The sequence below is a fragment of the Poecile atricapillus genome, chromosome 2, assembly GCF_030490865.1.
Source record: "Poecile atricapillus isolate bPoeAtr1 chromosome 2, bPoeAtr1.hap1, whole genome shotgun sequence".
In the NCBI taxonomy this organism is placed as follows: domain Eukaryota; kingdom Metazoa; phylum Chordata; class Aves; order Passeriformes; family Paridae; genus Poecile; species Poecile atricapillus.
In genome coordinates, this window is record NC_081250.1 from 152,757,070 (window position 1) to 152,783,786 (window position 26,717).

At 51.7% G+C, this 26,717-nt stretch overlaps 4 protein-coding genes across 12 annotated transcripts; 2 read left to right on the forward strand and 2 right to left on the reverse strand.

Annotated features, from left to right (window-relative positions):
- Window positions 1–334: 334 nt before the first annotated feature.
- EEF1D (eukaryotic translation elongation factor 1 delta) lies at window positions 335–15,435 on the reverse strand. Of its 8 annotated transcripts, none has more exons than XM_058830043.1 (9): window positions 9,806–10,959; window positions 8,005–8,128; window positions 6,252–6,323; window positions 3,207–3,272; window positions 1,973–2,069; window positions 1,778–1,881; window positions 1,313–1,549; window positions 551–745; window positions 335–439 (listed from the first exon to the last, which is right to left on the reverse strand). In XM_058830043.1, the coding sequence occupies exons 1-9, from the start codon at window positions 10,957–10,959 to the stop codon at window positions 401–403; spliced, it is 2,088 nt and encodes a 695-aa protein (XP_058686026.1). In that variant the 3' UTR covers window positions 335–400. The 8 variants fall into 8 exon arrangements, with proteins under 8 accessions (XP_058686026.1, XP_058686025.1, XP_058686031.1 ...); XM_058830042.1 differs by having other exon boundaries at window positions 3,207–3,275; XM_058830048.1 differs by lacking the exons at window positions 3,207–3,272; window positions 9,806–10,959 and adding an exon at window positions 15,283–15,435.
- Window positions 15,436–15,621: 186 nt separating this feature from the next.
- Window positions 15,622–18,883, forward strand: TIGD5 (tigger transposable element derived 5). The gene has a single exon (XM_058830064.1). It carries the CDS (start codon window positions 16,090–16,092, stop codon window positions 17,842–17,844), a length of 1,755 nt encoding a protein of 584 aa, XP_058686047.1. The 5' UTR covers window positions 15,622–16,089; the 3' UTR covers window positions 17,845–18,883.
- Window positions 18,884–20,087: 1,204 nt separating this feature from the next.
- Window positions 20,088–23,193, reverse strand: PYCR3 (pyrroline-5-carboxylate reductase 3). 2 transcript variants are annotated; one of them, XM_058830121.1, is made up of 6 exons: window positions 23,058–23,193; window positions 22,033–22,097; window positions 21,593–21,772; window positions 20,887–21,039; window positions 20,706–20,798; window positions 20,088–20,434 (listed from the first exon to the last, which is right to left on the reverse strand). In XM_058830121.1, the coding sequence occupies exons 1-6, from the start codon at window positions 23,137–23,139 to the stop codon at window positions 20,252–20,254; spliced, it is 756 nt and encodes a 251-aa protein (XP_058686104.1). In that variant the 5' UTR covers window positions 23,140–23,193; the 3' UTR covers window positions 20,088–20,251. The 2 variants fall into 2 exon arrangements, with proteins under 2 accessions (XP_058686104.1, XP_058686103.1); XM_058830120.1 differs by having other exon boundaries at window positions 20,887–21,099; window positions 23,058–23,192.
- An 87-nt stretch (window positions 23,194–23,280) lies between these two features.
- LOC131575093 (uncharacterized) lies at window positions 23,281–26,695 on the forward strand. Its single transcript, XM_058830106.1, has 11 exons — window positions 23,281–23,401; window positions 23,722–23,830; window positions 24,224–24,308; window positions 24,388–24,495; window positions 24,591–24,722; window positions 24,800–24,973; window positions 25,060–25,159; window positions 25,759–25,820; window positions 26,006–26,115; window positions 26,380–26,450; window positions 26,561–26,695. Exons 2-11 carry the CDS (start codon window positions 23,741–23,743, stop codon window positions 26,685–26,687), a joined length of 1,059 nt encoding a protein of 352 aa, XP_058686089.1. The 5' UTR covers window positions 23,281–23,401; window positions 23,722–23,740; the 3' UTR covers window positions 26,688–26,695.
- The last annotated feature ends 22 nt before the right edge of the window (window positions 26,696–26,717 follow it).

Here is a 26,717-nt window from a genome sequence, read left to right on the forward strand (position 1 = left end):
AGCAATTCCTGGATGCTTCCTGGTTATTCATCCTGTTTATTTGTAGAGAGTGAGTGGGTTCTCTAAACCTTGGGAAAGGTGACTGGAAACACCCTGAGACCTTCATTCCCAGCCCCAAAACTCAGGTCCATGTCTTGAGATCTTTGCTTCCATGAAGGACAAGGAAATCATGGAATAGTTTAGGTTGGAAGAGACCTTAAACTTATCTCTTATTCCAATCCTCTGCAATGGCCAGGGACACCTTCCACTAGCCCAGGTTGCTCAAATATCCCAGAATCTCCCACCAAATCCCCCTGGAGAAGCTGCACCCGAGGGAAAAACCCACAACCCAGCGTGCACTCCCAATGTTCATCTTTATTAATTCCGGGTTCGGAGGAAGAGGGGGATACAGTTTTTCCTTCTAAATCTTGTTAAAAGCAGCAATGTCCACACTCTGCACCTGGAAGGGGACAAAAGCTGGAGTCATCCAGGTGTTCCCAGGAAAACACACCTGAGTTAACCCCCCTCCCATGGGTTCCAGACCCTTCCCACATCCCATTCCAAGACTTACATAGTCCTCAAACTTGGTGATCTCCTCCTCCAGGATATCTGTCCCGACTTTCTCGTCCTCCACCACACACTGGATTTGGAGTTTCTTGATGCCGTATCCGACTGGGACCAGTTTGGAGGCTCCCCACACCAACCCGTCCATGTGGATGGACCGGACGCACTCCTCCATCTTGGCCATGTCGGTCTCGTCATCCCACTGGAAAAGTGGGAATTGGGAGATTTTAGTGTTTTCCTGGAGATCGTCAGCAGCCCCAAAGAGTATCCAGGTGACACCTCTGGGAATGTCACAACTGATCCAAAGTGCCCTTTCTTGGTTGAAGAAGGCTCCAGAAGACCTTGGAGCCCCTTCCAGTACCTCAAGGAGATCCAAGAGAGGAACTTGGGACAAGGATGGAGTGACAGGATAAGGGGGAATGGTTTTAAACTGGAATAGGGTGAGATTAGATGGGCTCTTGGGAAGAAATTCCACCCTGGGAGGCTGCTGAGGCCCTGAAATGAATTCCCAGAGAAGCTGTGGCTGCCCCTGGAAGCATCTGAGGCCAGGCTGGAGCAACCTGGGATAGTGGAAAGTGTCCCTTGCCTATGGAATGAGATGGGATTTAAGGTCCCATCCATCCAAACCCATTCCAGGCTTCTACGGCAACAAATCCCACATCGCTCTGAGCCCTTGTTTGGAATTCCACAGGTGCCACCACCATCCACTTGGATGAGAGAGGATTCCCAGCCTCCCTCACAGAGCTGCCAAATTCCAAAAGCCACTCACCGGCTTCACATCCAGCAGGATGGAAGACTTGGCGATGAGTCCCGGCTTCTTGGCCTTCTTCTCCGCGTACTGCCGGAGCCGCTCTTCACGGACTTTGGCAGCTTCCTGGTCTTCCTCCTCATCATCACTCCCAAAAAGGTCGATGTCATCGTCCTCATCATCCTCAGCAGCAGCCGGCGTGGCTTTCTTGGCCGGGAGCTCCACTTTTTTTGAGGGAACGCTGAATGGTTCCACTTTCTTCACCAGATCCGAGGTTTTTTAAGGGAAAAAGAGGGAAAAGATTAAACTGGTGTTGGAGCAGAGCAGCCAAAAAAAGCTCAGGAATGGGAATCTCCACTGCTCAAGACACTGAACAATCCCCATGCTGTGGGATTTGTAAAGGATTCATCAAAACACAACATTTGTCCACATGGATCTTTGGTTGTAACTCCTAGAGAAAAATTCCAGCATTTTTCCAAGGCTCACCTGGGTTGGAGGAACAGGTGAGGGCTGGTGGGAAGTTGAGGATTTCTCCAGAGCATTCAGGCGGCTTTCCAGCTTGAAAATGGCCATCTGGAGGTCTGCAACAACTGGAAAAAGGAGAGAAAAATAGGAAAAAGGACCTTAAATTCCCAGCTGCATGTCAAGACTCCAGCCAGAACGAGGAATTCTCCCACTCACCACTGCGGAGGTTCTGATTTTCCACTTCCAGGTGGGAAATTCGGGACAGGAGCTCATTTTGGTCACCAGCAGCTCCCGAGGAGGTTGTGCTTGCACTCTGCAATGAGGAAAACCGGGGTGAAATTGGGTTGTTTCTCCTCTTCCTGAAAAAACCCATGAAGCAAAGCAGAGTCGTGTCTTCAGGGAGGGAAGAAGTTCAGGAGCTGAACTAAAACCCAGGATATTTTCTCTAAATTAGGATAGAAACTAATGGAGCAGCTCTGTAAAATTAAGCATGGACTAAATCCCTAAAGGAATTTCAGCTGGCACCAAGGAGCAAAGGATAAAATCACATTTCCCACACCCAGATCCCAAAATGCCACTAAAACCACGTAACATTTATATAAAATTCCACACCAAGCCCCTTAAAAATCCTGAAGTCCCTTGGTCTCCTCTCCCAACTCACTGAGGGACAGGAATGACCTGCCTAAGGTAACACTGGGAAAGCTGGAAAGATCCCAGGAATTATACACTCCCACCTTTACAGCCCAGCCTTTTATTCCTCTCCCTAACAATTTCAATCTGCTTTAACACATCCTGACAGAATAATTATTCCAACCCTGCCTTCCAAAGGACTTTTTGACAGAAAAAAAAAAAAAAAAAAAAAGAGGTTTTTTAGGTTTTTTTATGTTAAGGAGGTTCCTTATCCATCAATTCCAGGCAGCAAAGGGGAAGAAAATAACAGGATTTGCCCTTGAATTGTCATTTCTAAGTGAAAAGAAGAGAGAATAATTTATTCTTTTTCACTCTGATGTGGAATCTCAGCAGTCACATAAGATGGAAAGAGGGAAAAGCAGGGATAAGATGAAGAATATGAGGCACAAGGTCTGAATCATGGAATGGTTTGGGTTGGAAGGGATTTTAAGGATCATCCAGACCAACACATTTCACCATCACAGGCTGCTCCAAGTCCTGTCCAACCTGGCCTTGGACACTTCCAGGGATAAGGTCGGGAAATACCAAAAGAGGCAGGAAAAAATTCCATCTCTGCCTCAGCTGTGGATTCAGGCTGAGGAAAGGCGAGTGCAGATCCCTGGACACAGAGCTGGGACAACTCCCTGCTGTCAGATCTCATTATCCAGGTGTATCCCAGTGCCAAAGGAAAAACCCTGAGGAAGGAGAACTTGCTCCATCCTTGTCCCACCAAATCTTCTCCCGTTTTTCCACAGGCTCCATCCGTGCATGGCTCACTTACAGCGGAGCGTCCCGACTGTTTCTTGGGACGGGCACAAGGAGCTTCCTTGCTCCGAGCAGGCGTCTTCTGCTGCAGGATGGGAAAAAGTTTGGGAAGATAGGAAAAGGTTTCGCAATTCCAGAGGGAACTCAAGCGCAGGGAAGAGCCGCATGCAAGGGGAAGTTATGGAGCGGTGGCGAAACAGCCTTGCACTGCACACAAACATTCCCCCAGGAATTCTGGGGTCTTCTCCACAAACATCTCGGTGTCTGCAGGGAGCTCATGCAGCGCTGTGGGCTCATCACACCATGCCAGCCCTGATGCTCCAAGGATGGAAATCATGGAATTATGGAGGTGGGAAAATCCCTCTGAGCCCATCGAGTCCAACAGTTCCCCCAAGGTCACCACTGAGCACGTCCCCCAAATGCCACATCCACAGGGATGTTAAATCCCTCCAGGGATGGGGACTCCACCTCTGTGCCATGAGGAATTTTCCTAATATCCCAGCTGAATTTTCCTTCTGGTGGTTTCCTTTCACCCTGCCCCTCATTCCCTGGGAGTAGATCCCAATTCCCACTTGGGAATCCTGTCAGGGATTTGTGGAAGCGAGAAGGTCCTCCCTGAACCTCATTTTTTTTTCCAGGCTGAGCCCTCCCAGCTCCCACAGCTGCTCCAGACCCTTCCCAATCCATTCCCTTCCCTGGAAACAACCCAGCCCCTCAATGTCCTTCTTGTCATGAGGGCCCAAAACTGATCCCAGGATTGGAGGTGCCCGAGCAGTGCCAGCACAGAGAGGAGAGGAGATTTCTCTTCCCTGTCAATAATAATTCCTCAAAAAAACAGAGGGAAGAGCATGGGAAAAGCAAGGGATACCTGTCTCAAGCTGAAACAATCAAGAGATCTTAACTGGAACCCGTAAGACAATGCAGGAGGCACAACCATGTCCAAAATCCTCAAAAATTATGGAAAAATTGCCTTTATGAGGCTGTGGGATCTTCCCTGAGGAGAGGATGCTCCAAGATTTGGGAATGTGGACACCACACCTCCACTATAGCAAACAAAATCATTCCCTCTTATAACTTTCAGTTCCACACAAGCATCTGTGAATTTTATCAGGGATAAGAACTCAAAATTCCAAAGGTGGGGAGTTCCACAGCATCACTTCCCTCCCTTTTTCTGTACTCTTGGACAAAACCTTTAAATCCTTTATTTTTAAGCCATAATTTTTGCACTGAACCCACCTTAAAGCTGCAGCCTATGTTGAATATTTTGGATTGCTGAAGTGCTTGGGAAAGCTGGGATTGTGCATAAATTTAATTATCCAAACAAATCAAATCCCTGGAAATTATGAAGGGTACGAAACAGGACTTCAGCTGAACAATTTGGGATATAAACATCTGTTATTCCCTGAAGTTTGAAATCCGAAAATACATTTTAAATATCAGAGACAATGCAATTTTTCCTTGTGTTCAGGTGGAATTTCCTGTTCTACTTCCTGTTTTTCCCCATAATCGAGGAACTCCAGACTCTCATCATATTCCAAGTGCTCATTCCTATGTTTTATGGCACAATCCCAGCCTGAAATTCCCAGCAAAAATGCACTAAACTCCCATTTTCCCATCTTTTCACAGCCAACTCTTCCCTTGCCACATCCTAAGACCCCTGACAGTAACTCTGGAGGAAGGAAAGACAAAAACACTGGGATTTTTGCTCTTCCCACTTTTCTCTGGATCACACAATGTAAACCTGGGGATTGGGAATGCAAGGAGGAAGTTTAGGAATGTTTTCAAGTCCAGCCTGGTTATCCAAGATTAATAACAATCCTTGAGGGATATTCCAACTATTTTTCAGCCACGTGGAAGATCCAACCCCTTTCCCAGGAACAAAAAATATCCAGCAGAGGAATTCTTTACATCCAGCACTAATCCCCAAACCATTTATATCCCAAAATTCCTGTCCTTTGACTTTGGGCTGTTGCTTTAGCCAATCCCTGTTACAGCACCTGGATGCCCCAAACTTCTGGGATTCTCTCCCAAAAAAGCTCTTTAACAGGAGTCAGGAAAGAAATTCCTCATCTTTGGCAAAACACTCTGGAAGATGAGGATGAGCAGCACTTCCAGGTGATTTGGGTTTAGATTCCCTGCCCCTTGCCCAATTCCAAAAGTTCTTCCCAAAGGAATTTTTGACCCTGCTTGGGATGGGGGCCTCATTTATCCACTTTTTTGGGTTTTTTTAATAAAATGAGCCAGTTCAGGGAAATTTTTCCTTAAGCTGTTGGCTGAAATCCTGATTCCTTCTATTCATCCCAAATGCCTGGCTCCCTTCTGCTGATATGGAATATTCCCCTTGGGAAAGGGGGAATTCCTTCTTGTTCCCTGATATTGGACTCCTTTAATGGATGGATTCCTTTGGGAGTCCACTGCAAATCAAATCACCTGGGCTGTATTCCATGGATTTCCTTTCCCATAAAACCACTAATTAGTATTTTAACTTCCTTTTACAAAAATGAAGATTTTTTTTTTTAACACTCTAGTCTGCACTCAGGATAAAAACCTCCACAAGTACATCCCTGAGCTCCTCCAGGATGCTCCAGTCCTGGAGCTTGTAGCCAAGCTGAATTCCCTGGATGCAGCAGATGGAAAACACCTTTTTTTTTTGTTTTTTTGCAAATACCCTAAAATGGAAGCAAAACGGGGAAGAGAAGGTGGCAGCCCAGTGTATCCCAAAAAAGAGCCACACACTCAGCGAGTTGGAACCTGTTAGTTAAAACCCATAGGAACATCCCACCAGGAAAAAAAAAAAAAAACAACAAGGGAAAAAAAATTAAAAAAAGGGAAGGAAAAGCCCAATTCAGGAAATTCTTTTAACCCAAATCCAGTTTTGGCAGCGCTGCGGGCGAGCAGCGCGTGGGGACGGGGCGGAGCCGGTGGCACACGGCGCTGCACACCTTGGTCTTCTCCTCTAACTTCCAACCAAGAAGCCAAACGATCTATGGGATTAGAATTCCATTAAAGAAAAAAAAAAATGGGATGCAGGCAGCCAGCTGGTGAGAGCTTGGGTACTCACTCCGGCCAGCGATTTCTGGATATTCTCCCTGGCTCTGGCAATGTCGCGGAGGATCGTGCTGGCTCCGTTCTCCTGCAAACAGCGCAGAAAGAACCAAGAGTTTCTTTTTAAAAAAAAAAATATTAAAACATGGGGAAAAAAAGTTCATCAGGGAAGTTAAAAAAAAAAAAACCAAAAAACAACGAAAGGAAGGAAGAGCGAGGGAATTGGGAAAATTGGGAATTGTTCTTTCCATGATTCAGCGATTTTTGCTGTAAGGATTGGGGCTAAATCGGGCAGTCTCTAGTCACGTGTCCAGAAGGATCATCCAGTCAAAGAGCTTTTAAATTCCCTGTGATTACCCTGAAAAGTTTGGGAAGCTGCCAGAGGGTTGGAGTGACTCCAGAACTCCTTAACAACCCAGTCTGCGGCAGGATTTTTCCATAATATTACCTGAGTTCAGGCAGAAGTGACAACCCTGACTCTGCTCTATCCAGAGAGGTGGGACCCAGAACACCAGGAATTTTCTCCCTATGCTCCCACTGCCATGCCTTAGCCTGGATTTCAAGACTCCCTCCCTGGAAATTCCATGATCCATTCACTCCTTGCCTTTCCCACACTGCAACCCCCACCAGCAAGACCCGAGATGGGAAATTTCCCACAAACCCCCAAACCCTGAGTTAAACAGAAAATAAAGGAGAAACAGCCTCGACACATCCAGGTGGGCCCCACTTCCTGCTGCTTCCAAGGAGGTTTTAAGGATATTTTTCCATAGGGGAAGTGGCTGATAAATTTCTGCAGGATCTCCAAACATCCTTCAAACCACTTCTCCCAAGCCAAACTCCTCCACTGGAAGCTCCTGATGTGCCTTGAAATAGTTCAACTGTTCCAAGAGGTTTTCACTCCAAAACCGACTTCCAGCACTCATCCAGAGCTCCCAATTTTTTTTATTCCTGATCCCCCAGGTGCTGTGCCAGCACCTAAGCCAGGATGGGCAGCAGGAATAGCTGGAATGTGCCTGCAAGTCACAATTTCAGCAAAAAAGCTTTCCTGTAAAACACTTGGAAAAGAGGCACTGAACGCTCAGCATTCCAAAGGCACAAGCAGTTAGGAGCAGGAAGAGGTTCGGAAAGCTCTGAACCTTGGAACAGGAATAATTTTGGGATAAAATTGAAGCTGGAAATATTTCAGCTCAGCAGGATCATGCTTTGCCCTCCACCTTCCCCAACTCACCAGTACCACGAACAGAGTCTTCCACTGGAACACCCGGAATATTTCCAGGAGAACAAAAAGGATAAAAAAAATCCCCCCCAAAAAATCTTTGGAGCTGTGGTGCCTCTGTTCAAACTTTAGGTCGTTTGTATTCTCTTGGAATATCCCAAAGGACTGCTCCAAAATGGAAGCAAAGCAGCGTTTTCCCTGGATGAAGGGGGGCAGGATGCTCTTTGCCAATAAAATTGGGGATTTGGGAATTTCCAGCTCAATCTGTGCCCCCAGAAATCCCAGCAACCTGGAAAAATTCATGGACAACTGCTGGAAGCTGGGAATGGTTCACCTGTTGGAAGGGCACCCCATCTCCCATTTCCTTGGGATCAAATCCTTCAGATTCCACAGAAAACAGTGGGGGAAAAAAAACAAAAACAAAATGGGTCATAAACAGACAGCTCCAGTGAGACTTGGGGGAAAAAAACAGCAGCAAGAGCGGAAATCCCACAAAAATAAAGGTGGATCATGTCCTTTGACTTACTCTGGAATTCCTGGGATTGGGAATTACCTGCTGGCGGGAGGGGCCACCCATGGGGCCATTCATCTGCTCGTAGAACCTTCGCTCGGCGTCGTCGTATTTGTACTTCTCAAACCAGATCTTGTCGTGCAGGAAGTAATCCACAGCCATTTTCCTGGGAAAAGAAGGGGGGAAAAATATCCACAAAAACTGAATTCCCACAAGGATTGAAGGTTAACAGCTCGTCAGGAGCAGTTTCTGTGCCTGCAGCTCGGCTTGGCTGCGGATTTAAGTATCTGGGATCCTCTTAAAAAAGCAGGACGGATTAATCATCCACCTGCCTGACCTGGACATGGAGTGGGGATGGGATGAATCAGCTGATCCAGACTTTATTCCACAAAAAAAACCTCAAAACCCCAGGATTTTCTGGTTCATGCTAAGGAAAATGGCTTGTGTAGGAGAATAAAAAGGGAATGGAAATCATGGAATGGATTGGGTTGGAAAAGACCATAAAGATCATTAGTTCCAAATTCCTTCCATGGGACACCTTCTACTATTCCCAGGTTGCTCCAAGCTTCATTCAACCTTTCCCTGGATGCTTCAGGGATGGGGCATCCACAAGTTCCCTGGGAAATCTTTGATAAAAATCAGCAATACTTGGAAGGGACAGACCTGGCACTACATGGAAAAACAGCACAAAACAGCCCAAATCCTGCTGGGAAATGGGGGTTTTTTTACGGAGCAGCTTCCAAAGGTGGGTTAAATTCTTAATTTGAAGGGAAACAGGAAAAGAGTAAGTGCCCTGAATTCCAGCAGGGGACAGAGCCAGCAGAAGTCTGAGGAGGTGGAGAGCAGGGATAGAGCAGCACAAGGAAACCACGACTGGAGCAGGCTCCACAAAGCCTCTCCTCATTATCCCAAATCCCAGTTTTCCATAAAACACTTCCACGGAAGCCAGAGATGATCATCCTGAAATCAAATCCCTTCTTATCTCATCTATCCACTTGGAAGAGACCAGAGGCCAACCAGACACAGGAGCTGCAGCAAAACCACTCTCCACACCCAAATCTCCAGGACCTGCTGGAATTCCAACCAGGATCATTTGCAGAAAATCCCCAGTACAAATTTATCCCACATTTTCACAGAGACACATGGATTTTCCCAGATATCCAGTTATGAGCAACTGAAGAGGAAATGATCCCAAACAGGACCAAGTGAAAGGTGTTTGACCCCCAAATCCCTTGACACAAGGATCCTAAAAGCTTTCCAACAAATCCCAACAAAACTCATGGATCAGAAGTGTCAGAAATGAAGACGGATGCTCCAAGAGTCTTTTTTTCCAGGAATATCCATCTCTACCTTAGCTCTGCCTTTGGAGAGGATCCAAGGGCATTCCAAAAATTCACAGACTGAATATAAATTCCCTCAAAAAACCAAACTATAGCATGTGCTCCCACTGGAATGATTCCCTAAACTGTTCTCCAGTCACTTCCAAACCTTCTCCAAGCTGGATCCTGGTTATGATGCTGATTTTTATATGGAATGAGAGGATGGAAAGGAGGATGGTGCTGTATCCATGCAAAAAGGGGGATACTGAGCCCACTTCCCAACCCTGCCTTTAAACATTCAGCCTCTAGCTCCACACAAACACAGCCTTTATCCACCAGAATTCCTCAGGAATTCAGGGGAATTCCTTAAAGGATTTTCCCCCTGCTCCCTGCCCACCAGAATCATCTCCAAGTCCACCCAGTCTTCTCCACATGCAAATTCCTCCTGGCTCAATCCTGACCCAGCCTTTTTTTTTTTTTTTTTTTTTTTGCATGGGCATTACCCCCAAAGAAACTTCTCCTACTTCATTTCTGGAGCAGGAGTGCTCGGAGCAGCTGGATGGGAGGGATTTCCTGCTGCAGATTCCTGGACCCCTGTTTTCTCCGCTGCTCTGGCCGCTTCCAGGGCAAAATATCGGGATTCGGCCCTGTCGTAGGTCACCTTATTCAGCCACACGGATTCGCTGTCCTTGTGCAGGAAAAAGCAGGTGGGGTTTTCCTTGGGAATATCAGGAAGAGGGTTGGTGGTGGCCATCCCAGTTTGCTTCCCAAGGTTGTGGCTCTTGGATGCTTCCGGGCAGCCGCGTTGCCGCCGCTGGTTTTTATCCGAGGGGTGCCCGTCCAACATCTTCTCATAAAAATTCTTCTCAGCATCATCGTAGAGAGGCTTTTCCAGCCACACCTCGGATGCCAGAACTTCCCAGTTGGAAATCTGCGGCTTCCCATTGACCGTCTGCTGGTCAGAGCTGGGCAAACTGGGAATGGAGGCCACGGGAGAGTTGGGAATGCCGGGAGCCAAGCCTGGCGTGGCGGGAGTGGGCAAGGCCGTGCCGTAGCCCTCATCCGGCGTTCCCAGCCTGGAATTCGCCCACACCGATGGGATGGAGAGGACGTTGGGAGGAAGGAAAAACTGGGATTTTTCCATGAACGCCCTCTCGGCCTTATCGAAGTCAAACTTGTTGACCCAAACCCCTTGGACAACGTGGTGACAGGCGGCCAGGCTCCCGTGGGAACATGCCGGGAGCATCCTTGCCTTGGGAATATCTTGGCTGGAGTTTGACCTGGCCCCAGCAGGAGATTCCTGAGCCATTTTTCCAGTCTCAGTTGATTCCCAACTCTGGGAACCCGCTAATCTTTTCCTGTAGGCGTTCTCGGCGCGGTCATACAAGGGCTTGTCAAACCACACATGCTCTGCCGACATTCCCGCCAGGATCGCCTCCAGCTTGGAATCCTGAGCTTTGGGTTTCGGAGAGCGCTTCCGTTTCCGCTGTTTTTTGCCATTCCGGGGTTTTTTCGGGTCTCCCTTGAATTCCCCCTCAATGGAATCCTCATGGCAGATCCCGTTGACGGCCTCGGGCTCCGGCGCTTCCCGCTCCGGCGCTTCCCGCTCGGCTTCGTCGTTCCGGTGCTTTTCCAGCCAAACTTTGTCCATGGAGCAGGGGTTTTTCCGTGTCCTCATCTTCCCGAAAAAACGGGCAGCATGGAGAGATAAGCACAACAAATGTAGCAGCAGCAGAGCAAAGCAAGGGCATGCAGGAGATGTTTTTTATCCGCTAACATTCCCAGGAAAAACCGCAAATATTCCATTTCTTTTTTCCCTTTTGGGAGAAGTTTGAATTCCAAGGAATTCAACGTGGCCGAAACAGCCTTCCTCCTAAAATATTCCTGCCAGGAATTCCCCCCATTATTCCAAGTTTTAAGGCAACAGGCAGGAAAAAAATCCCACAGGATTTTGTCCAAATCCTTGGGAATTACAGGATACTATTCCAAGTTAGTGGATTAGTCATTAATTGCTACTTATTCCAAATTAGGCAAAATTTTGGGAAAACTGGCTCAAATTTTTGAGTTTTTGGAGGTTGTCATTTACTACTGGTTGGGTTTTCCTACTAAAAGGCAGCTGCTGAAAAACTGGGATTTAATTTTGGGATAAAATCCAAGTTATCAGCAAATTAAACCTGTCCAGGAGCTGGAAATTTAGTGATTAATACAGTAATTAATTAATAAAAATTGACCTTGGCAGGCTGCCAAATAAAATTCCAAGACAGATGAAATATCTGTAGACGTTTGTAATTCCAAGAATTCCTAGAAGAATTTGGAAGCCTCACGTGCAAGGCTTAGCTTTAAATTTTGATTTAATTTTTAATTTTAGCTTAAATTTAAAATCTATTGCTTTGAATTTAAAATTTAATTTAAAATTTACACGAATGCTTTTTTTGGGTCTTGAGTATTTCCATTTAAATTTATATATTAATAAATTACACTTTTACCTTTAAACATTTAAATTTAGACAGTCCAAAATATTAATTAGATTCAAATTAGACAAATTATTAGGAATGGCAAAAGGAGATTTTTCTTTTTTTTTCCCTGGAGCTGGAAAACTTTGATTCAGCTAAAAATGCTTAAAACTTGAGCTTTCAATTCAGAATTTGAAGAAAAAAAAAAATTAAACCTTATTTTGAATTTTTGAATTTATTTTATGTTTTTCTCTTATATTTTATGGAGCAATCAATTCTTGTTAGAATCTTTACACAGAAATAAATTTATTACAGTAAATAGAAGAGTAAAATAATAAAAAAGTGGTATTTTGCACAAAAAAAAATTCCAAATTTTTCTTGTTCTAAAACTAAATTTAAAAATTAATTTTTTCTCCATTATTTAATCTATTTTTTTAAAGTGATTTTGCTCCAATTTTTAAGCAGCTCCAAGCCTTGGAATTGTAGCCCTCATGGATGAGGTGAATTATGGAGCAGGAATTCCATAATGAGGAACTCCCAGGAGATTCCCTCCAACTGAGAAAGCTGAAATTAATTTTAAAAAACTTTAAAAAAATTAATTCTTTCCAAGAAAACTCAGCAGTAATTTGTCCAATAAATATCCCACCAGTGTTGACATTCCCAGATTTTCCAGAATTCCCAAAAAAGCACACAACAATTAAAAGATACTTACTTTTTTTTCTCCTACGACAGCATTAAAAAAAACAGGATAAAATTAGAGAAAAATTCTAATTTCTACGGATGCAGCAGCTCCTCAGATAAATTATTTAATTAATAATTAATGGATTAATTAATTAACATTTTAATGAAGTTTGGAGCTGATGAACTTTCCAGAACTCCATGAAGTTTGTGAATCAACACCCACAGAAAACGAGTTTATTTCCATTTTAATAACAAGGAAAGGAACATTATCACGATGTTATCCAAAAGGATTTTCCTATCCCGGCAGCCTAAGAATTCCCAACTTGCCATCCCAATCCTGGCATGGATGGAATTGGTTGATGGAATTCAGGAGCCAAATTTTTGGGTGATTCCAAACATTCCTGCAGCACCTTTTTGCTTCTATGAGCAGCAAACCTCATGTTCAGTCCTGAAAAACCCCAAATTTCCAAGGAAATAAAGCTCCTAAACAAGGGAAAATTGGGAAAAAAATGTCATTTCTCTTCTGTGTCCATCAGTTTTCCTGGAGGAACCTGGGAAAAAGGGATTTTAATCACACGAACAATCACCTTTCAACAATTTCCATCCAAAATTGCCATTATTTACCTCCTCAAACACAAAGTTTTAGGATTAAAAACCACAATGTGGCTTTGGGAGTGTTCTCCACTGGGAAAAGTCACAGCCCAAAAATTCAGGATGAGTTCAAGGACCATCAGGAGAATCAAAATAAATCAAAATATTAACAACAGTATCTAATGTTTTATTCATTTAAATCTAGCTCTTCTGCTGGTTTCATTCCTTAAAATTGGCTCTTCCCAAATTCCTGCTGGTTTCACTCCCTAAAATTGGCTCTTCCCTAAGTCAGACCCTTATAATCACCTTTGCTAAGAGACAAAGCTCCACATTCCAGGAAAACACCAAAATTCCCATCCTTGATCACCTAAAATCACAATTTTCTGCTCCAAGCTGAAAATTCCTAATGAGATAGCCATGGATATGGGAAATCACCAGAAGGCAAAAACTGGGAACGTGTCACCTTCAGGAGAAATACGAGAAAAAAAAAGAGTTGGAAATGAACAGCTCAGGTGTGGAAAAATCCTACCTGAAGGTCAGGGAGAAATGGGACACACCTGGAAAAGGAGAGGGAAGAATTACAGCAAAACAGCTCGGAAAAGAGAATTTCTTATCCCTAAGGACTGTGACCATCGGGATCCAAATCAATTCCAAATCATCAGTGACCTGGATGCGACAGAACAAATCCATATGGAATTTCTGGGAACGCCGATGCGGCAGCCTCAGCAAGTTTAGTTAGGGATGTAATCCCTCAAAAACCCCATGGAGCACAACAGCAGGCTCTGCCTGTTCCCAAAATAGCTTGGAAATGGATCCCTCCCGCCTGAGCATCCAGTTAAAAAAAAAAAAAAGGAGAGGACAAGCCCCACCAAGGTGACGGAAATTTGGGAATAACAGCATGAGGAAAGAGGGACAGGTGAGATAAGCAGAGCCCAGGTGCACACAGAGCTGATTTTCCACGTTTCCCAGCTCTGGGATAAGTTTGGAAAGGCAGCCAAAGGGGTTGGGATATGGGATGGATCAGCTGCTCCGTGCCAGGACACGTCCGTTTTCCCTTTGCAGCAAGTGACTGGACAAAAAATCCCAGGAATGGGAGGAGGAGCAGACCCCCTCAAGGCACCTGGAGCAGCTGGGGATGTGTGGGATCCCTAAATTCCCTTCCCTACCAGGATAGGAATTACACTGATCGTTTCCACCCCCTACCCAATCCAGACTTGAAGAGGTGAGGCTTTAATACAGCAGAAGCATTCCTAATAAACAAGGAATATGTCCCCAGAATATGTGGAAAACCACAAAGGTTTAGGAAGACCCCCCCAGCATGAGCCCACCCCTTACCTGTAACAGAGAGTTCCTAAATCCTGGGAAAAGGACCACAAAGACATGGCAAATCCTAAAATTCCCCCCTTCCCTGTGCCTGGAGAGGGAAAGGGATTTCCCAGGTAATGAGGGTATCTCCCACATCCTCTTTTTTGGGGTGTGAGTGGAGGAATTCCCCAGGGAATGTGGAGAGGGCTTACACGTGCCCCTACCCAGAACTTCTACGGGAAAAAGAACTTAAAACATTGGGAGTGGGGAGTGCCACCACAATATTCTTTGGGATTTTAAGTGAGGAAAGTAATCCCAAGCAACTAGGGCATCCCCAAATCCTTTCGTTCAGGACTCTTAGGGACTCCCATGACTCCCTCTCCAGACCTACTAATGGAAAAAAAAATGAAAACATGAGGAAAGGGGGGGTCACCCCAGCATTTCCTAGGATTCTAAGCATGGAAAAGTTATCCCAAAACCATAGAGCACCCCAAATCCTCTCTATTGGGACTCTCAGCAAATGGAATGGGCCCTAAAGACAATGGGAGAACCTCCCCAAACTCCCTTTTCTGAGGCTTTAACAGGGCGAGAGACCCCCACATACAAGAAGAACCCCTAAAACTCCCCTCTTCTCACCACTGTGAGGGAAAGAGCCCCATTCCCTATAAGGGGATCCCCAAATCCCTCTTTCCACAGGAAAAGTGCCCTAAAGAGAATAAAAGGGGTTACCACAACCTCTTTCTTGGGGATTCTGAGATGATAAAAGAACCCTACACACCCTGAAGGACCCCCTGAGCCCCTTCAACCCAAATATCACGAGGGCCTCCCCCACCTCCCGCCCTAAAGGGGTAAAGGACGCTCTGCAGACCCCGGAAACTGCCATTACCGAGGCTCAGGGAGAGGGATAAAGGACGCTAAGTGGGGAAATAAGGATCCGTAGGGGCTGCAAGGGGCTGGAAACCAGGACTCACCGGCAGCGTTGACCCCTTAAGGCCCCGCCGCTCCCTTTGGCCGCCGCCGGGATAGAGGGGGGCGGCGCGCGCCGCGCGGAGGGTTATGGGGGAGGCGCGCACCACACGTGGCGCCTGGGGGGGTGGCGAAGAGGGTGGGCTGTGGGAGAACAACGTGTCGCATGCACAGAGCGGGGCCTGTTTCCCCGCACAATAAAAGAGGCACGTGGAATATCACGGAGAGGTGGAAGCGGGATGAGTGAACCATCCCCCCTGTAACTATTAAGACGCGCCGCCCCCCCTTTTCCTTGCCAAGTTGGATTCGTCCTAGCACGTCCGCTAGCGCCCGTGGGTTGTACCACTCTGCGAAAAGGGGGATGAGCCACCTCGCTGCTTCCCCCACACTACTTCCCTGCCGCTGCTGGGAGGATCCCCTGTATTTTACGGGGGGAGTTACTGAGAAATTGAAGCCCCGCGCTGTGAGTGCGGCGCGTTATCTCCCTCCGTGCACCTCTCCTCCCTCCCGTGGAAGCCAAGTGGAACAGCTCAAGGGGCTAAGCGACGTGAAGCGGGAGGGCAGCGGAGTGGCGTGCGCCCCCCTTTTAGCAGAGTGGTACAACCCAAAGGGGCTGGTGGAGATACGAGGAAGAATCCAACTTGGCAAGGAATGGGGGGTTGGAGCGGAGCAGCTTAGTGGCCGTGGTCGGGTGCGCGCATGCGGGGGACCGGAGCGGAGACAAAGGCGCCGCCGCGCCCCCCCCACCCCATCCCCGCATTCCTCCCCGGTTATAACGCGCCCCCCATTCCCATGGATGTGGGGGTCGCTCCATGCCCGGGGGGGAGCCGGAGGAGGGCGGGGGAATGGCGGGAGGGCGGCGGACAGGAGGAGGAGGAGGTGGAGGCAGCAGCGCATCACCCGGGGGGGTGTCGGTGAAGATGTCGCTTCGCCGCGCCTACTCCATCAAGGACAAGCTCCAGGCCATCGAGAGGGTGAAGAAGGGCGAGCGCCAGGCGTCGGTGTGCCGGGCTTTCGGGGTGCCGGGGGGCACGCTCCGCGGGTGGCTGAAGGACGAGGCGAAGCTCCGCTGGTTCCTGGAGCAGCTCGGCGGCGAGGTGGGCACCCAGCGCAAGAAGATGCGCTTGGCCAACGAGGAGGAGATCGACCGCGCCGTCTACGCCTGGTTCCTCGCCCTGCGCCAGCACGGCGTGCCGCTCTCCGGACCCCTCATCCAGGCGCAGGCGGAAGCCTTCGCCCGGCAGATCTACGGGCCTGAATGCACATTCAAGGCGAGCCACGGCTGGTTCTGGCGCTGGCAGAAGCGCCACGGCATCTCCAGCCAACGCATCTATGGCGAGGGCGGCCTCCCCGCCGAGCCCGAGCGGGCTCCGGCCACCCGCGCCGAGGCCCTGCCCGATGCCGGCGGCTACGGGGATGAGCAGATCTACAACGCCAACATCACCAGGCTCTTCTGGAAGCTTCTTCCTGGTGCTGGAATCACGGCAAGGCGTCCGGCCCGCGGCGAGCGCGTCACGGTGCTGCTGGCCGCCAACTTGACTGGCTCCCACAAACTCAAGCCCTTGGTGGTCGGGGGTCTCCGCGATCCCGCCAGCCTCCGGCATCACAACCAGGAGAAATTCCCGGCTTGCTACCGCTACAGCCCCGAGGCCCGGCTGGCGCCAGCGCTTCTGCGGGCTTGGTTCTTTGAGGACTTCGTGCCGGGGGTCAAGCGGTACCTGCGGCGGAGCTGCCTGCAGCAGAAGGCCGTGCTGCTGCTCGGCTCCGCTCCATCCCGCTGCAGGTCGGGGGCTGAGGATTCCCCGCCGCTCCAGACCCCGGATGGATCCATCCGTGCGCTTTTCCTCTCCAAGGGTCCCTCCGGGAGTGGCTTGGCCGGAGCAGGAGGCCGAATCCCGGCGCCGCTGGAGCAAGGGGTGGTGTCGGCCTTCAAGCAGCTCTACAAGCGGGAATTGCTGCGCTTGGCCGTGTCCTGTGGCGGCCCCGGCAGTCCCGCGGACTTTGTGCGGTCCTTCCTCCTCAAGGACATGCTGTACCTGGCTGGCCTCTCCTGGGATCTCATCCCACCCGGATCCATCGAGAAGTGCTGGCTGCTGGGGCTGCGCGCCGCCTTCGAGCCCCAGCCCGGCGAGGAAGAGCACGGGGACACGCCGGGAGGGGAGGAAGGCGGAGGGGACAGCAAGGTCTTCAGTGACCTGACCCACCTGGCCGCCTTGGCCTTCAAGCGCTTGGCTCCCGAGGAAGTGTCCGACTGGTTGCACTTGGATGATGCGGCTCCAGGTGCAGAGGAGGACGATGATGGCGAGGAGGATGCCGAGGAGGAAGGCGCCGAGGGCTGCGGGGTGGAGGAGGATGAGGAGGAGGAAGCAGCTGGTGGGAAAAGGGGCGGGGAGGGAGGAGATCCTTTGCTGCCCACGGCTCGGGAAGCCATCCAGGGTCTGGAGACGGCACTGCGCTGGCTGGAGGGACAAGACCCCCGGGAAGTGGGGCCACTGAAGCTGGTGCAGCTCCGCTCCCTCATCTCCATGGCCCAGCGGCTACACCGCAGCCACAGCCCCCAATCCTAGGGCAGGAGCAACCCCCACTTTTTTGGCTACCAACCACCCCTGGTTGGCCACAGAGCTGGGGACACCCCGCTTGTCCCAGGGGGATGGCAATGGAGGTGCCACTCGCCCCTCTGTGACTGTGATTCCCTGGGCATCAGGAAGCTCAGATGCCTGTGGGCCACAATTTAGGGGATTTTTGTGCAACAACTCGAATTCCAGGGTTGTTCCTTACCTAAATATATTTAGGAGGTGCTATTTTTTATGTCCCTTGTGGCCCCTGGTCACTGGCACTGACAGAAGGGGATGGATGCTGCCCCCCCCCCACCCCAAAATTCCCCAGTTCCCCCAATTCTGTGGGGAGGAGGGGTGAGGGAAGGACCTGCTCAGCATCCCTGGGATAATGGGGGATGTTGCATTGAAAAACCCCCAAATCCCAGAGTGTGGCTGAGGTGGGCACAGCCAGCTGGGACCACTCCTGAGGTGCTTCAGGGGAAATATTCCACCTTGGAAGAGGTTTGTGATGCCCTTCCCACTGCCGAAACAGAGTCCTGTTAAACCAGGATGGTTTGGGGTTGGCTTAAGACAACTTCCTTCAGGCACTGACTTAGGAAAGGGACACTTGGGTGGCATCTATGAGAGAGGGTCAACTCCATCATTCCCATCACAGCTGGGAACACCTGGACCACGGAGACCTGCTGAACCAGGTACCATCATCTGAGCATCCTCATGGAGCTGAAGGTTCCAGGGATGGGGGTTGAGGTGTTCCCCATGGGGTTTGTGGGGTGGCCAGGGCTGGAGGACACATCTCAGTGAGTGGAGGTTGGAGCACAGACGGCTCCCAGCACCAAACTGGAATATTGGAGGCATCTGATAGGAATTTAGCAGCTCCTGACCTGATTTGAATGAATTTTTAGGGTGTTTAGCCAAATTATTGGAAGAGGGAAATGGCATGAACACCTCAGTGCTGCCGTGCCCCGTGTCAGCAGGCAGGTGGGGATTTTTATTTGTCGGGTCTTTGTCTCCTCACTGCAGAGTTTATGGAAATTAAATGGATTTTTATTCCCACGTGGAGGTTGTCATCTGTGAACTGTCATATGGAGCCATCCCAGAGGGTTTTGGGGTGGCACCAGGGGGATCTTCATGGGGTTGTGTCCTCTCAATGTGGCTTTCTCCACGCCAATTGGGTGTAATCATGTAAAATCACGTTTCTGTTTATTTTTATCATCTTTTGCACCAAAATCTCCCCACAAAAAGATTTTGGAGCTTGGAATGTGGCTCATTTCAAGTTTGTGAGTGAGGCTTCAGCTGTGTGACAAAAATGTTGCACAGATCAGCAGAAGATGTTGGGCTGGAGGACTTTGAACTGATTTGGGGGGATGAGATTGTAAAATTATGGAACAATTTGGGGTGGAAGTGACCTGCAATGCCATCAAATTCCAGCCCTCTGCTCTGGTCAGGGACACCTCCCACTATCCCAGGTTGCTCCAAGCTCAGTCCACCCTGGCCTTGGACACTTCCAGGGATGGAGCAGCCACAGCTTCTCTGTGAATTCTATTCCAGTTCCTCCCCACCCTCACAGGGAGGAATTCCTTGAATATCCCATTTAACCCTGTCCTCTGGCAATGGGAAGCCATTCCCCCTTGTCCTGGCACTCCAGGCCCTTATCCAAAGTCAGGGCTCAGCATCCAGATGTTCCCACCAGTGATGTTTTGCCCAGAAAAAACCTTTTCATCCTCAAAGCAATTCCCAAATCATTGCTAATTGCATCCATGCAAGTGCCAGGAGGCAAGCAGTGTTTAATTAGGGCATGGAAAAGGTTCAGATCCTCTCCTGATAGGCAAGTTTGAGTTTCTACCCCCTTGATACTCCCAGAGCCGGGAGCAGATCAGGGCTTCCATCCCATTCTCTGGTGCCAGGGAGGGATCGTGGTGCAGTTTTTTGGCTGGTTGAGCTCTTGAGCTCTTGAACTATGAGCCCATCGTTCTGGAATGTGGGCAGCATCCTCATGGATGTGGCTCTGACCACAGGGATGCAGCCATTCTCCCAGCCCCAGCAGGGTTAAAGTGGCATCACCTCATTCCCAAAAGTCCCTCCCCAGTGCTGCACATCCCACACCAGCTTCATCCTTGGTGACCTTGGTGCCAGCACGGCACCAACTCCATCCCTGGAAATCATGGATGTCACCTCCCCACGGAAGTGACCCTGTGGTGGCTTCCACAGCTCCCCAGGACCGCAAGGACCACAAAAAGCCACACCCCCCCATTGCTCTGGCCATGTTTATTTGGTTGCAGCCCTGCAGAGGTAACACGTGTCCCCACCACCTCCCACCCTCATCCAGGTTCTCCTGAAGCTGTCAGGATCCCCCTGTTCCTCAGAGGAGCTCGCTTTGGTCCCTGTCACCCCTCCTGTCCCAGAAGGGGCTTGTCCACTAGTCCTTGGCCATGTCACATGCCCGGTTGGTGGCCGCCTCCACGGCATCCATGACGGTGGCCCGGAGCGCTCCCTTCTCCAGCTGGTGCAGGGCGTAGATCGTGGTGCCCCCAGGCGTGCAGACGTCCCCCCGCAGCTTCGCTGGGTGTTCCCCCGTCTCCAGCAGCATCTTTGCTGCACCCTACAGGACACCAGGATACCAAGAAGGTGAGATTTGTGACTTCCCCAATCCTCCTCTCCATGTTTGCATGGCATCACCATCCCAACACCCCCATGGCGAGGGACTGTTGCACCGCTATGCCCTTCACCCTTCTGGTGGCCTCGTTTTTGCTTCCAAGAGGGGAAACTGAGGCAGAGTGGCATCCAGCACCTCCTCCCTCATCCCAATGGATGTTGTGGAGCCCAGGGGCAGGAGGGAAGGGGAGCGATGCTGGTGTGTGCCAAGGACTCACCAGCAGCGTCTGCGCCGCGATCCTGCTGGCCAAGGCGCCCGGCATTCCCATCTTCACTGCGCCCTCGGCCAGCGCCTCGGCAAACAGGTACACCTGGGAAGAGGAGAGTATCCCGGGGTGAGCCTGGAGCAAGGGGAGGACCCCAAATCCCAGGACAGCGTCCCCTGTCCCACTAGCTTACGTATGCCACGCCGCTGCCGCTGAGCCCGGTGTGGATGTCAATGTAGGATTCGGGGACCTCCTCACAGAGGCCACAGGAGGACAGGAGGCTCTTGAGGAGCGCGGCTTCCTCATCACCCGCGTTGCTGCCCCGGGAGAAGACCATGGCCCCTGCCTGCACCACGCAGGGCAGGTTGGGCATGATCCGCAGCACTTTGGTCCAGGGTGGGAGGAGCTGGGGAAAGATGGGGGTGGAAGAAGGGGTGCCAGCCCTGGGAAGTACCCAAGGGTGACTGGAGACACCGGTGGGTGTCACCCATCAGGCTGGCGGAGAAGTGAGGAGCACAGGGAGGTGCAGCCAGGTGGGGACAAGGCCACAGTGGTGTGTCCTGCATGGGCCTGGGTGCAAATGGAGGAGGAAGAGGAGGGAGGAAGAGGAGGGAGGAACAGGAGAATGAGAGGTGAAGAAGAAGAAAGAAAAAGGAGGAGAGAAGGAGAATGAGAGGAGAAGGGAAAAGGAGGACAAAGACAAGGAAAACAGAGGAGAGAAGGAGGAGGAGGTGGAAGAGGAGGAGGAGAAGAAGGAGGAGGAGAAGAAGGAGGAGGAGAAGGAAAAGGAAAAAGAAAGGAGAGGAGGAAGAGAAGGAAAGAAGGAGGGGAAGCAGAAGGAAAAAGAGAGGAGGAGCAGGAGAGAAGGGGAAAAGAAGGAGAAGGAAAAGGAGTCTCACCCGCTGCAGTGTCTGGATGGTGACACCAGCCACCAATGACACAACGATGTGGTGGGACCCCACAGCAGGACGGATCTCCTCCAGGACACCCGGCAGGATGTGGGGCTTGGTGGCCAGGAAAACCAGGGTGCTCCTGTGCACCACTTCCAGGTTGCAGTGCGTGGTCCGGCAGCCCAACTCCTGCCCAGGGACAGGGAGAGGGATCACAGCCCAGCACCTCCAAAAACAGCATCCCAAAACCAGCACCCTCACAGAAATGGCACATCCAGAGGCAGGGCCACGGCCTGGGGACCTGCTCTGGTCACAAAGCCACCGAGACTGTGCCTGGATCTCACCCAGACCTGGCAAGGATGAGCCAAAGCCCGGTGTGGGGGGGAAGGGTGCTCTGACCCCACAGGGAGGGACACCCCAACATCTCCCAGCCCCATGGCCCCACTCACCCGCCAAGCATCCAGGTTTTTGTCTGAGGGAGCGCTGGCCAGGACGTTGCCGGCTGGAACCTTCCCTTGGAGGACACAGGCAATGGGGTGAGCGGAAGCCCAGACACCCCAATTTCCACCGGGATGTGATTTCTCCAATCCCAGCACGATCCCACAGGGGGACATGGAGCAAAGGGGGCTGGGGATGGATCCTGCTGGTGTGGCTGGCACAGGCACCCACTTGTGTCAGGGTGCAGTGACAATGGAGGTGGCCCTAATGGGCAAGGCTGTCCCCACACTGTGCTATGGAACAGGGACAATCTGGGACACATGAGGGGCAGGGACAGGGCTGTGCCCTCACTATCTGTGGGACAGGGCTGTCCCAATGTCCCCACACTGATCTGGGGGACAGGGACCTTACGGAGGGTGTGGAGAGCCACCTGGGGAGAGCAGGAACCTTGAGGAGGGGTGCAGAAAAGGGCTGTCCCCATGTCCCCACACTGATGTGGGGGACAGGCGCCCTGGGGAACTGGGACAGGACAGGGCTGTCCCCATGTCCCCACACTAATCTGTGGGACAGGGACATCAGGGAAGAGCAGGGTCCCCGGGGAAATGCAACAGGAAAGGGCTGTCCCCATGTCCCTCCAGCACAGGACAGGAACCCGGAGAAGGGCTGGGACCTTGGGAATAGGCCAAGGTAGGGCTGTGCCCGTGTTCCTCCAATGGAGCACAGGGACCTGGGGAAGGGCTGGGACCTTGGGAACGGGCCAGGACAGGGTTGTCCCCACATCCCTGGAGGACAGGGACCCGGGGGTGGGCTGTGACTTTGGGAACAGGTCAGGACGCGACTGCCCCCATGCCCCTCCACTGGACAACAGGGAAGAGAGTGCAGGGAGCGTCCAGACGAGCGCTGTCCCCATGTCCCCCCACACTTCCCTGCACCGCAGGACGCGCAGGGACGCCGGGAAGGCGCCAGACCAGGACTGTCCCCATGTCCCCTCCCCTGCCCGTGTGTCACAGACCCTCCGGTCGCCCCCAGCCCGTACCTGCCTGCAGCAGCCCCCGGACGAGCCCTCCGGCCATGCGCCCGGCGCCCACGAACCCGACCCAGAGCTCGGACGCCTCCATGGCTGGGCGAGGCCACGCCCCCAGAGCCACACCCCCGGCGCTGATTGGTAGAGTTCAGTCACACCCTGCTCTCCTATTGGTTCAGTCGCATTTAAGGGGCGGGGTAAAGAAGGAAAACCGCGCGTGCGCCGGCGCCACGTGGTTCGCGCTGGGCCACGCGTGGGGGTCCCGGAGGGAGTTCCTGACTCTTCCCAAACCTTCCCCGCAGCTCTTGGCGGAGCCCCGGCACCCCCGGGGCCACGGGAGGATCGCCACCAGGGGGGTGGGGACTAAATTTGGTGTGGGGGAAGTCCCCAAAGTTGCCCACTCCCCACTCTCCTCCCCCCCCCGACCCGCCGGCATCCACGGGTTTATGGGGGTTATTCTCCGAGGCGGTGTCCCCTGATTAGTCCGTGGGTGTGGGAGCTGCTTCCCACTCCACGGTGCTCTTCATCCACCTTTTCCCACAGTACTCTCACCCACCGGCATCCTTGGGACTACGGGAGGTTCCCTTAGTGGGGTGGGTCCCCGAAATTTGGGGAGGGTGGTCCTGTAATTTGTCCATGAGTATGGGGGCTTCTTCTCACCCTCTTTTCCCCACAGGATCCCTTCCATTCCCATCATGCTGCTCCAGAACTCCTGGGCTGTGCTCTTCCTGTGCACCACTGCTGGGTTTTTGGGGTGGCTGGGCCTTGCTGCCTCCCCAAAGAAGGTGGGGATCCCCCCCCGGAGCTGGGGTTCCCCCCACAAATCCCCCTCAAGACAGCCATGGGTCACAGCCAGGATGAAGCCACATCCCAGGAGATGTCACACCTGGACTCCTGTCACTGCCTGGTGGCTGTGGGACTCGCCCCAGCTGGGAAATTTGAATTCTGGGATCCCCTATCCTGGGCAGCCTCTTTGCTTGGTGTAGGTATGGTTTTTGGGGGGTGAAGGCCAAATTTTGGGGTGAGTTCACACATTTTTCCACATTTTACATCCCCAAACCCCCTCCTTTGTCCTCCCATCCCATGCTGGGAGCACCCAGGGGTGCCAAGGTCGTTTTTGGGTGTCCATGGGGAGAAACAGCATTCCCCCATCATTACCCCCCAAATTTTCACCTCAGGAGAAGCTCTGGGAGACCTGGATGAGGTCGGTGCTGGATGAGACCCCCATGGCCCAGCTCATACAGGACATCGTCCACCAGATAGGTACAAGCTGGGGTTGGGACGCTGCAACATTCCCATATCCCACTCTGGGACTGATCCAACTTCTTTTCCCTCCCCACAGGGAATGTGAGCAGCCGTGGGGCTGCACAGCTCCAGGGAGGACACCAGGTTGCCCCATCCAACCTCCATCAGGAGCAGGAAAGAACTCAGGATATTCATCCCCAACCAGGTGGGAACACAGCAAATCCCATTCCCAGCTTTTTCACACCAGGGTGCATCTTCCCCAGCTCATCCCACTGCTGAGTCCAACTTTTCCATATGCAGAGAGCAACCTGGTCCTTCAGGAGGTGATGGAGAAGCTGCAGAAGGTCAACCAGAGCCTGGAGCTGATGCTGACTGTCTTGAAAGATGCACGAAGCCACCTGGAGCACCTCAAAGCCATCCCTGACCTGGATGGTGAGCAGGAATGGGTGCTGGAGGATCGATGGGAGCTGGCAAGTGCCAACACCAGGCTTTTCTTCCCCATCCCACAGGTCAGAGCCAAAGTGCCACCTCCTCCTGCATCCCACACAGCTCATACTTCATGCTCCTGCTTCTCCCACTGGTGCCAGCATCATTCCAGGCCATCCTTCTCCTCCTCCTCTTCCTCGCTTCCAGCGCCCTCGGCATTCCAGCAACGTCCACTCTTCTGCTCCTTGCTGTGGCAGGTGGGGATGAGTGTGGGGACACCTGGTAGGGGACACACCACCCTGGGAGGGGCTCTATCCTCTCCCACCCTCTTGTTTTCCCACAGGGCGTTTGCTGGTGGCACCCGCCTGCCGTGGTGCCAGAAGGATCCAGCCAGTTGTTCCCCGGGAAGAGCCCCGGTACCGGCTCACCTCCACCCCAGAGAGGTAGGAGATGGTTGAGGAGGTGGCATGGAACCCTTGGGAGCTGCTGGGTCCCATCTTTGTTGTCTCACTCTGGATTTTCCACCCTGGAGACATCTGGGTCTCCCAAGTTCTCCGGAAGGGACAGGACACATCTTGGTGGCTTCCCTATGGCTTTTGGACACCTCATCCCAATTCCTTGCCCCATTTCTGCTCAAATGTTCAATCCTGGTTATCCCATCCTTGCTGTCTCATCCTGGATTTCCCATCCTGTATGTTCAATCCTGGAGCCATCTGGCAGAGGTCTCCAGGGAAGGACAGGACATATCTTGATGGCTTTCCTATGGCTTTTGGCCATCTCATCCCAACTCCATGTCCTGCTTCTACTCAATGTCACATCTCTGGGTGTCTCATCCTGGAGCCATCTGGCAGAGGTCTCCAAGAAAAGAGAGGACACATGCTGATGGCTTTCCTATGTTTTTTTGGCACGTCTTTCCAATTCCCTGACCAATTTCTGCTCAGAGAAGGGCGTGGAGAGGATGGAGAGGTGCATGTCTCCATTGTGGTGGTGACACAGAAGCCACCAAGATGATGGGATTCCGGTTTTCCTTCTTCCCTCACAGGGAATGCGATATAGAGCTGCTGCATGAGGAACTGGACAGGATGGAGATGAGCTGCCTGCAAGGTGAGAGGCTCCCACAAGGTGGGAGGTGTGGTGGCTGTAGGACAGATCTTGTGCTGGGATGTGTGTGTTATCCCAGCGTGTCCCCAAGCTCTGCCAGGGCATGTGCCAGCACCCCAGTGTCCCCATGCGCCACCTGGGGACTGGAGCACTGGGAGGGTATCTCCATCCCTGCCATGTTCTTGCAGAGCCCTCATACCTGAAGCAGCGCCAAGAGGTGACCGGGGACATTCCCGGATTCACTGGGCGAGTGTCACCCGACCCTGGTGGCCAGAGGACAACACCGAGCTCATGTGGGGTAAGATGCTGGGTGGGATGTCCCCATGTTGGTGCTGTTCCCCAAAATCTGCTCTTGGGGGCCAGCTGGGTCTCTGAGGGTCAGGTCCTCCAAGGTTGGGGTATCCTCACCATGGTGGCACCTCTGGGCATGGAACAACCCACTGGGAGACTGACAGGGCTGGGGACATTTAGGGAGAAATTTTCGGGTGGGTGTCCTGAAGGAAGGCCAAGACACCCCAGGGGACAAGGGACATCTGCAGGAGCCCCCTTCTTCCCAAACCAGGTGACACCAGAGCCGGTCGTGGATGCTGGGAAGCTCTGGAAGCCCAAGCCCTGCAGCCCGAGAGCCAACATGTGAGCAGCAACCACCCAGAACGTCCCTTCTCCATGGCTTGGTGTCACCTCAGGGGGAGACCCCACTGCTGGTGGCTTCCTGGGGGTGCTGACGAGTTTCTCCTCTGCAGGTCTCCATGCCAGGGGCTCACCAGGGCTGGGCAGCGGTGCCGGAAGAAAGCCATTCCCGGGCAGGAATTCTGCCACATCCACATCACTGGCAGTAGCTTGGCCACGGATTCACCCCCTCATTTTTGACCTTCTACTCCCTCACAGAGAGGTTTTAAC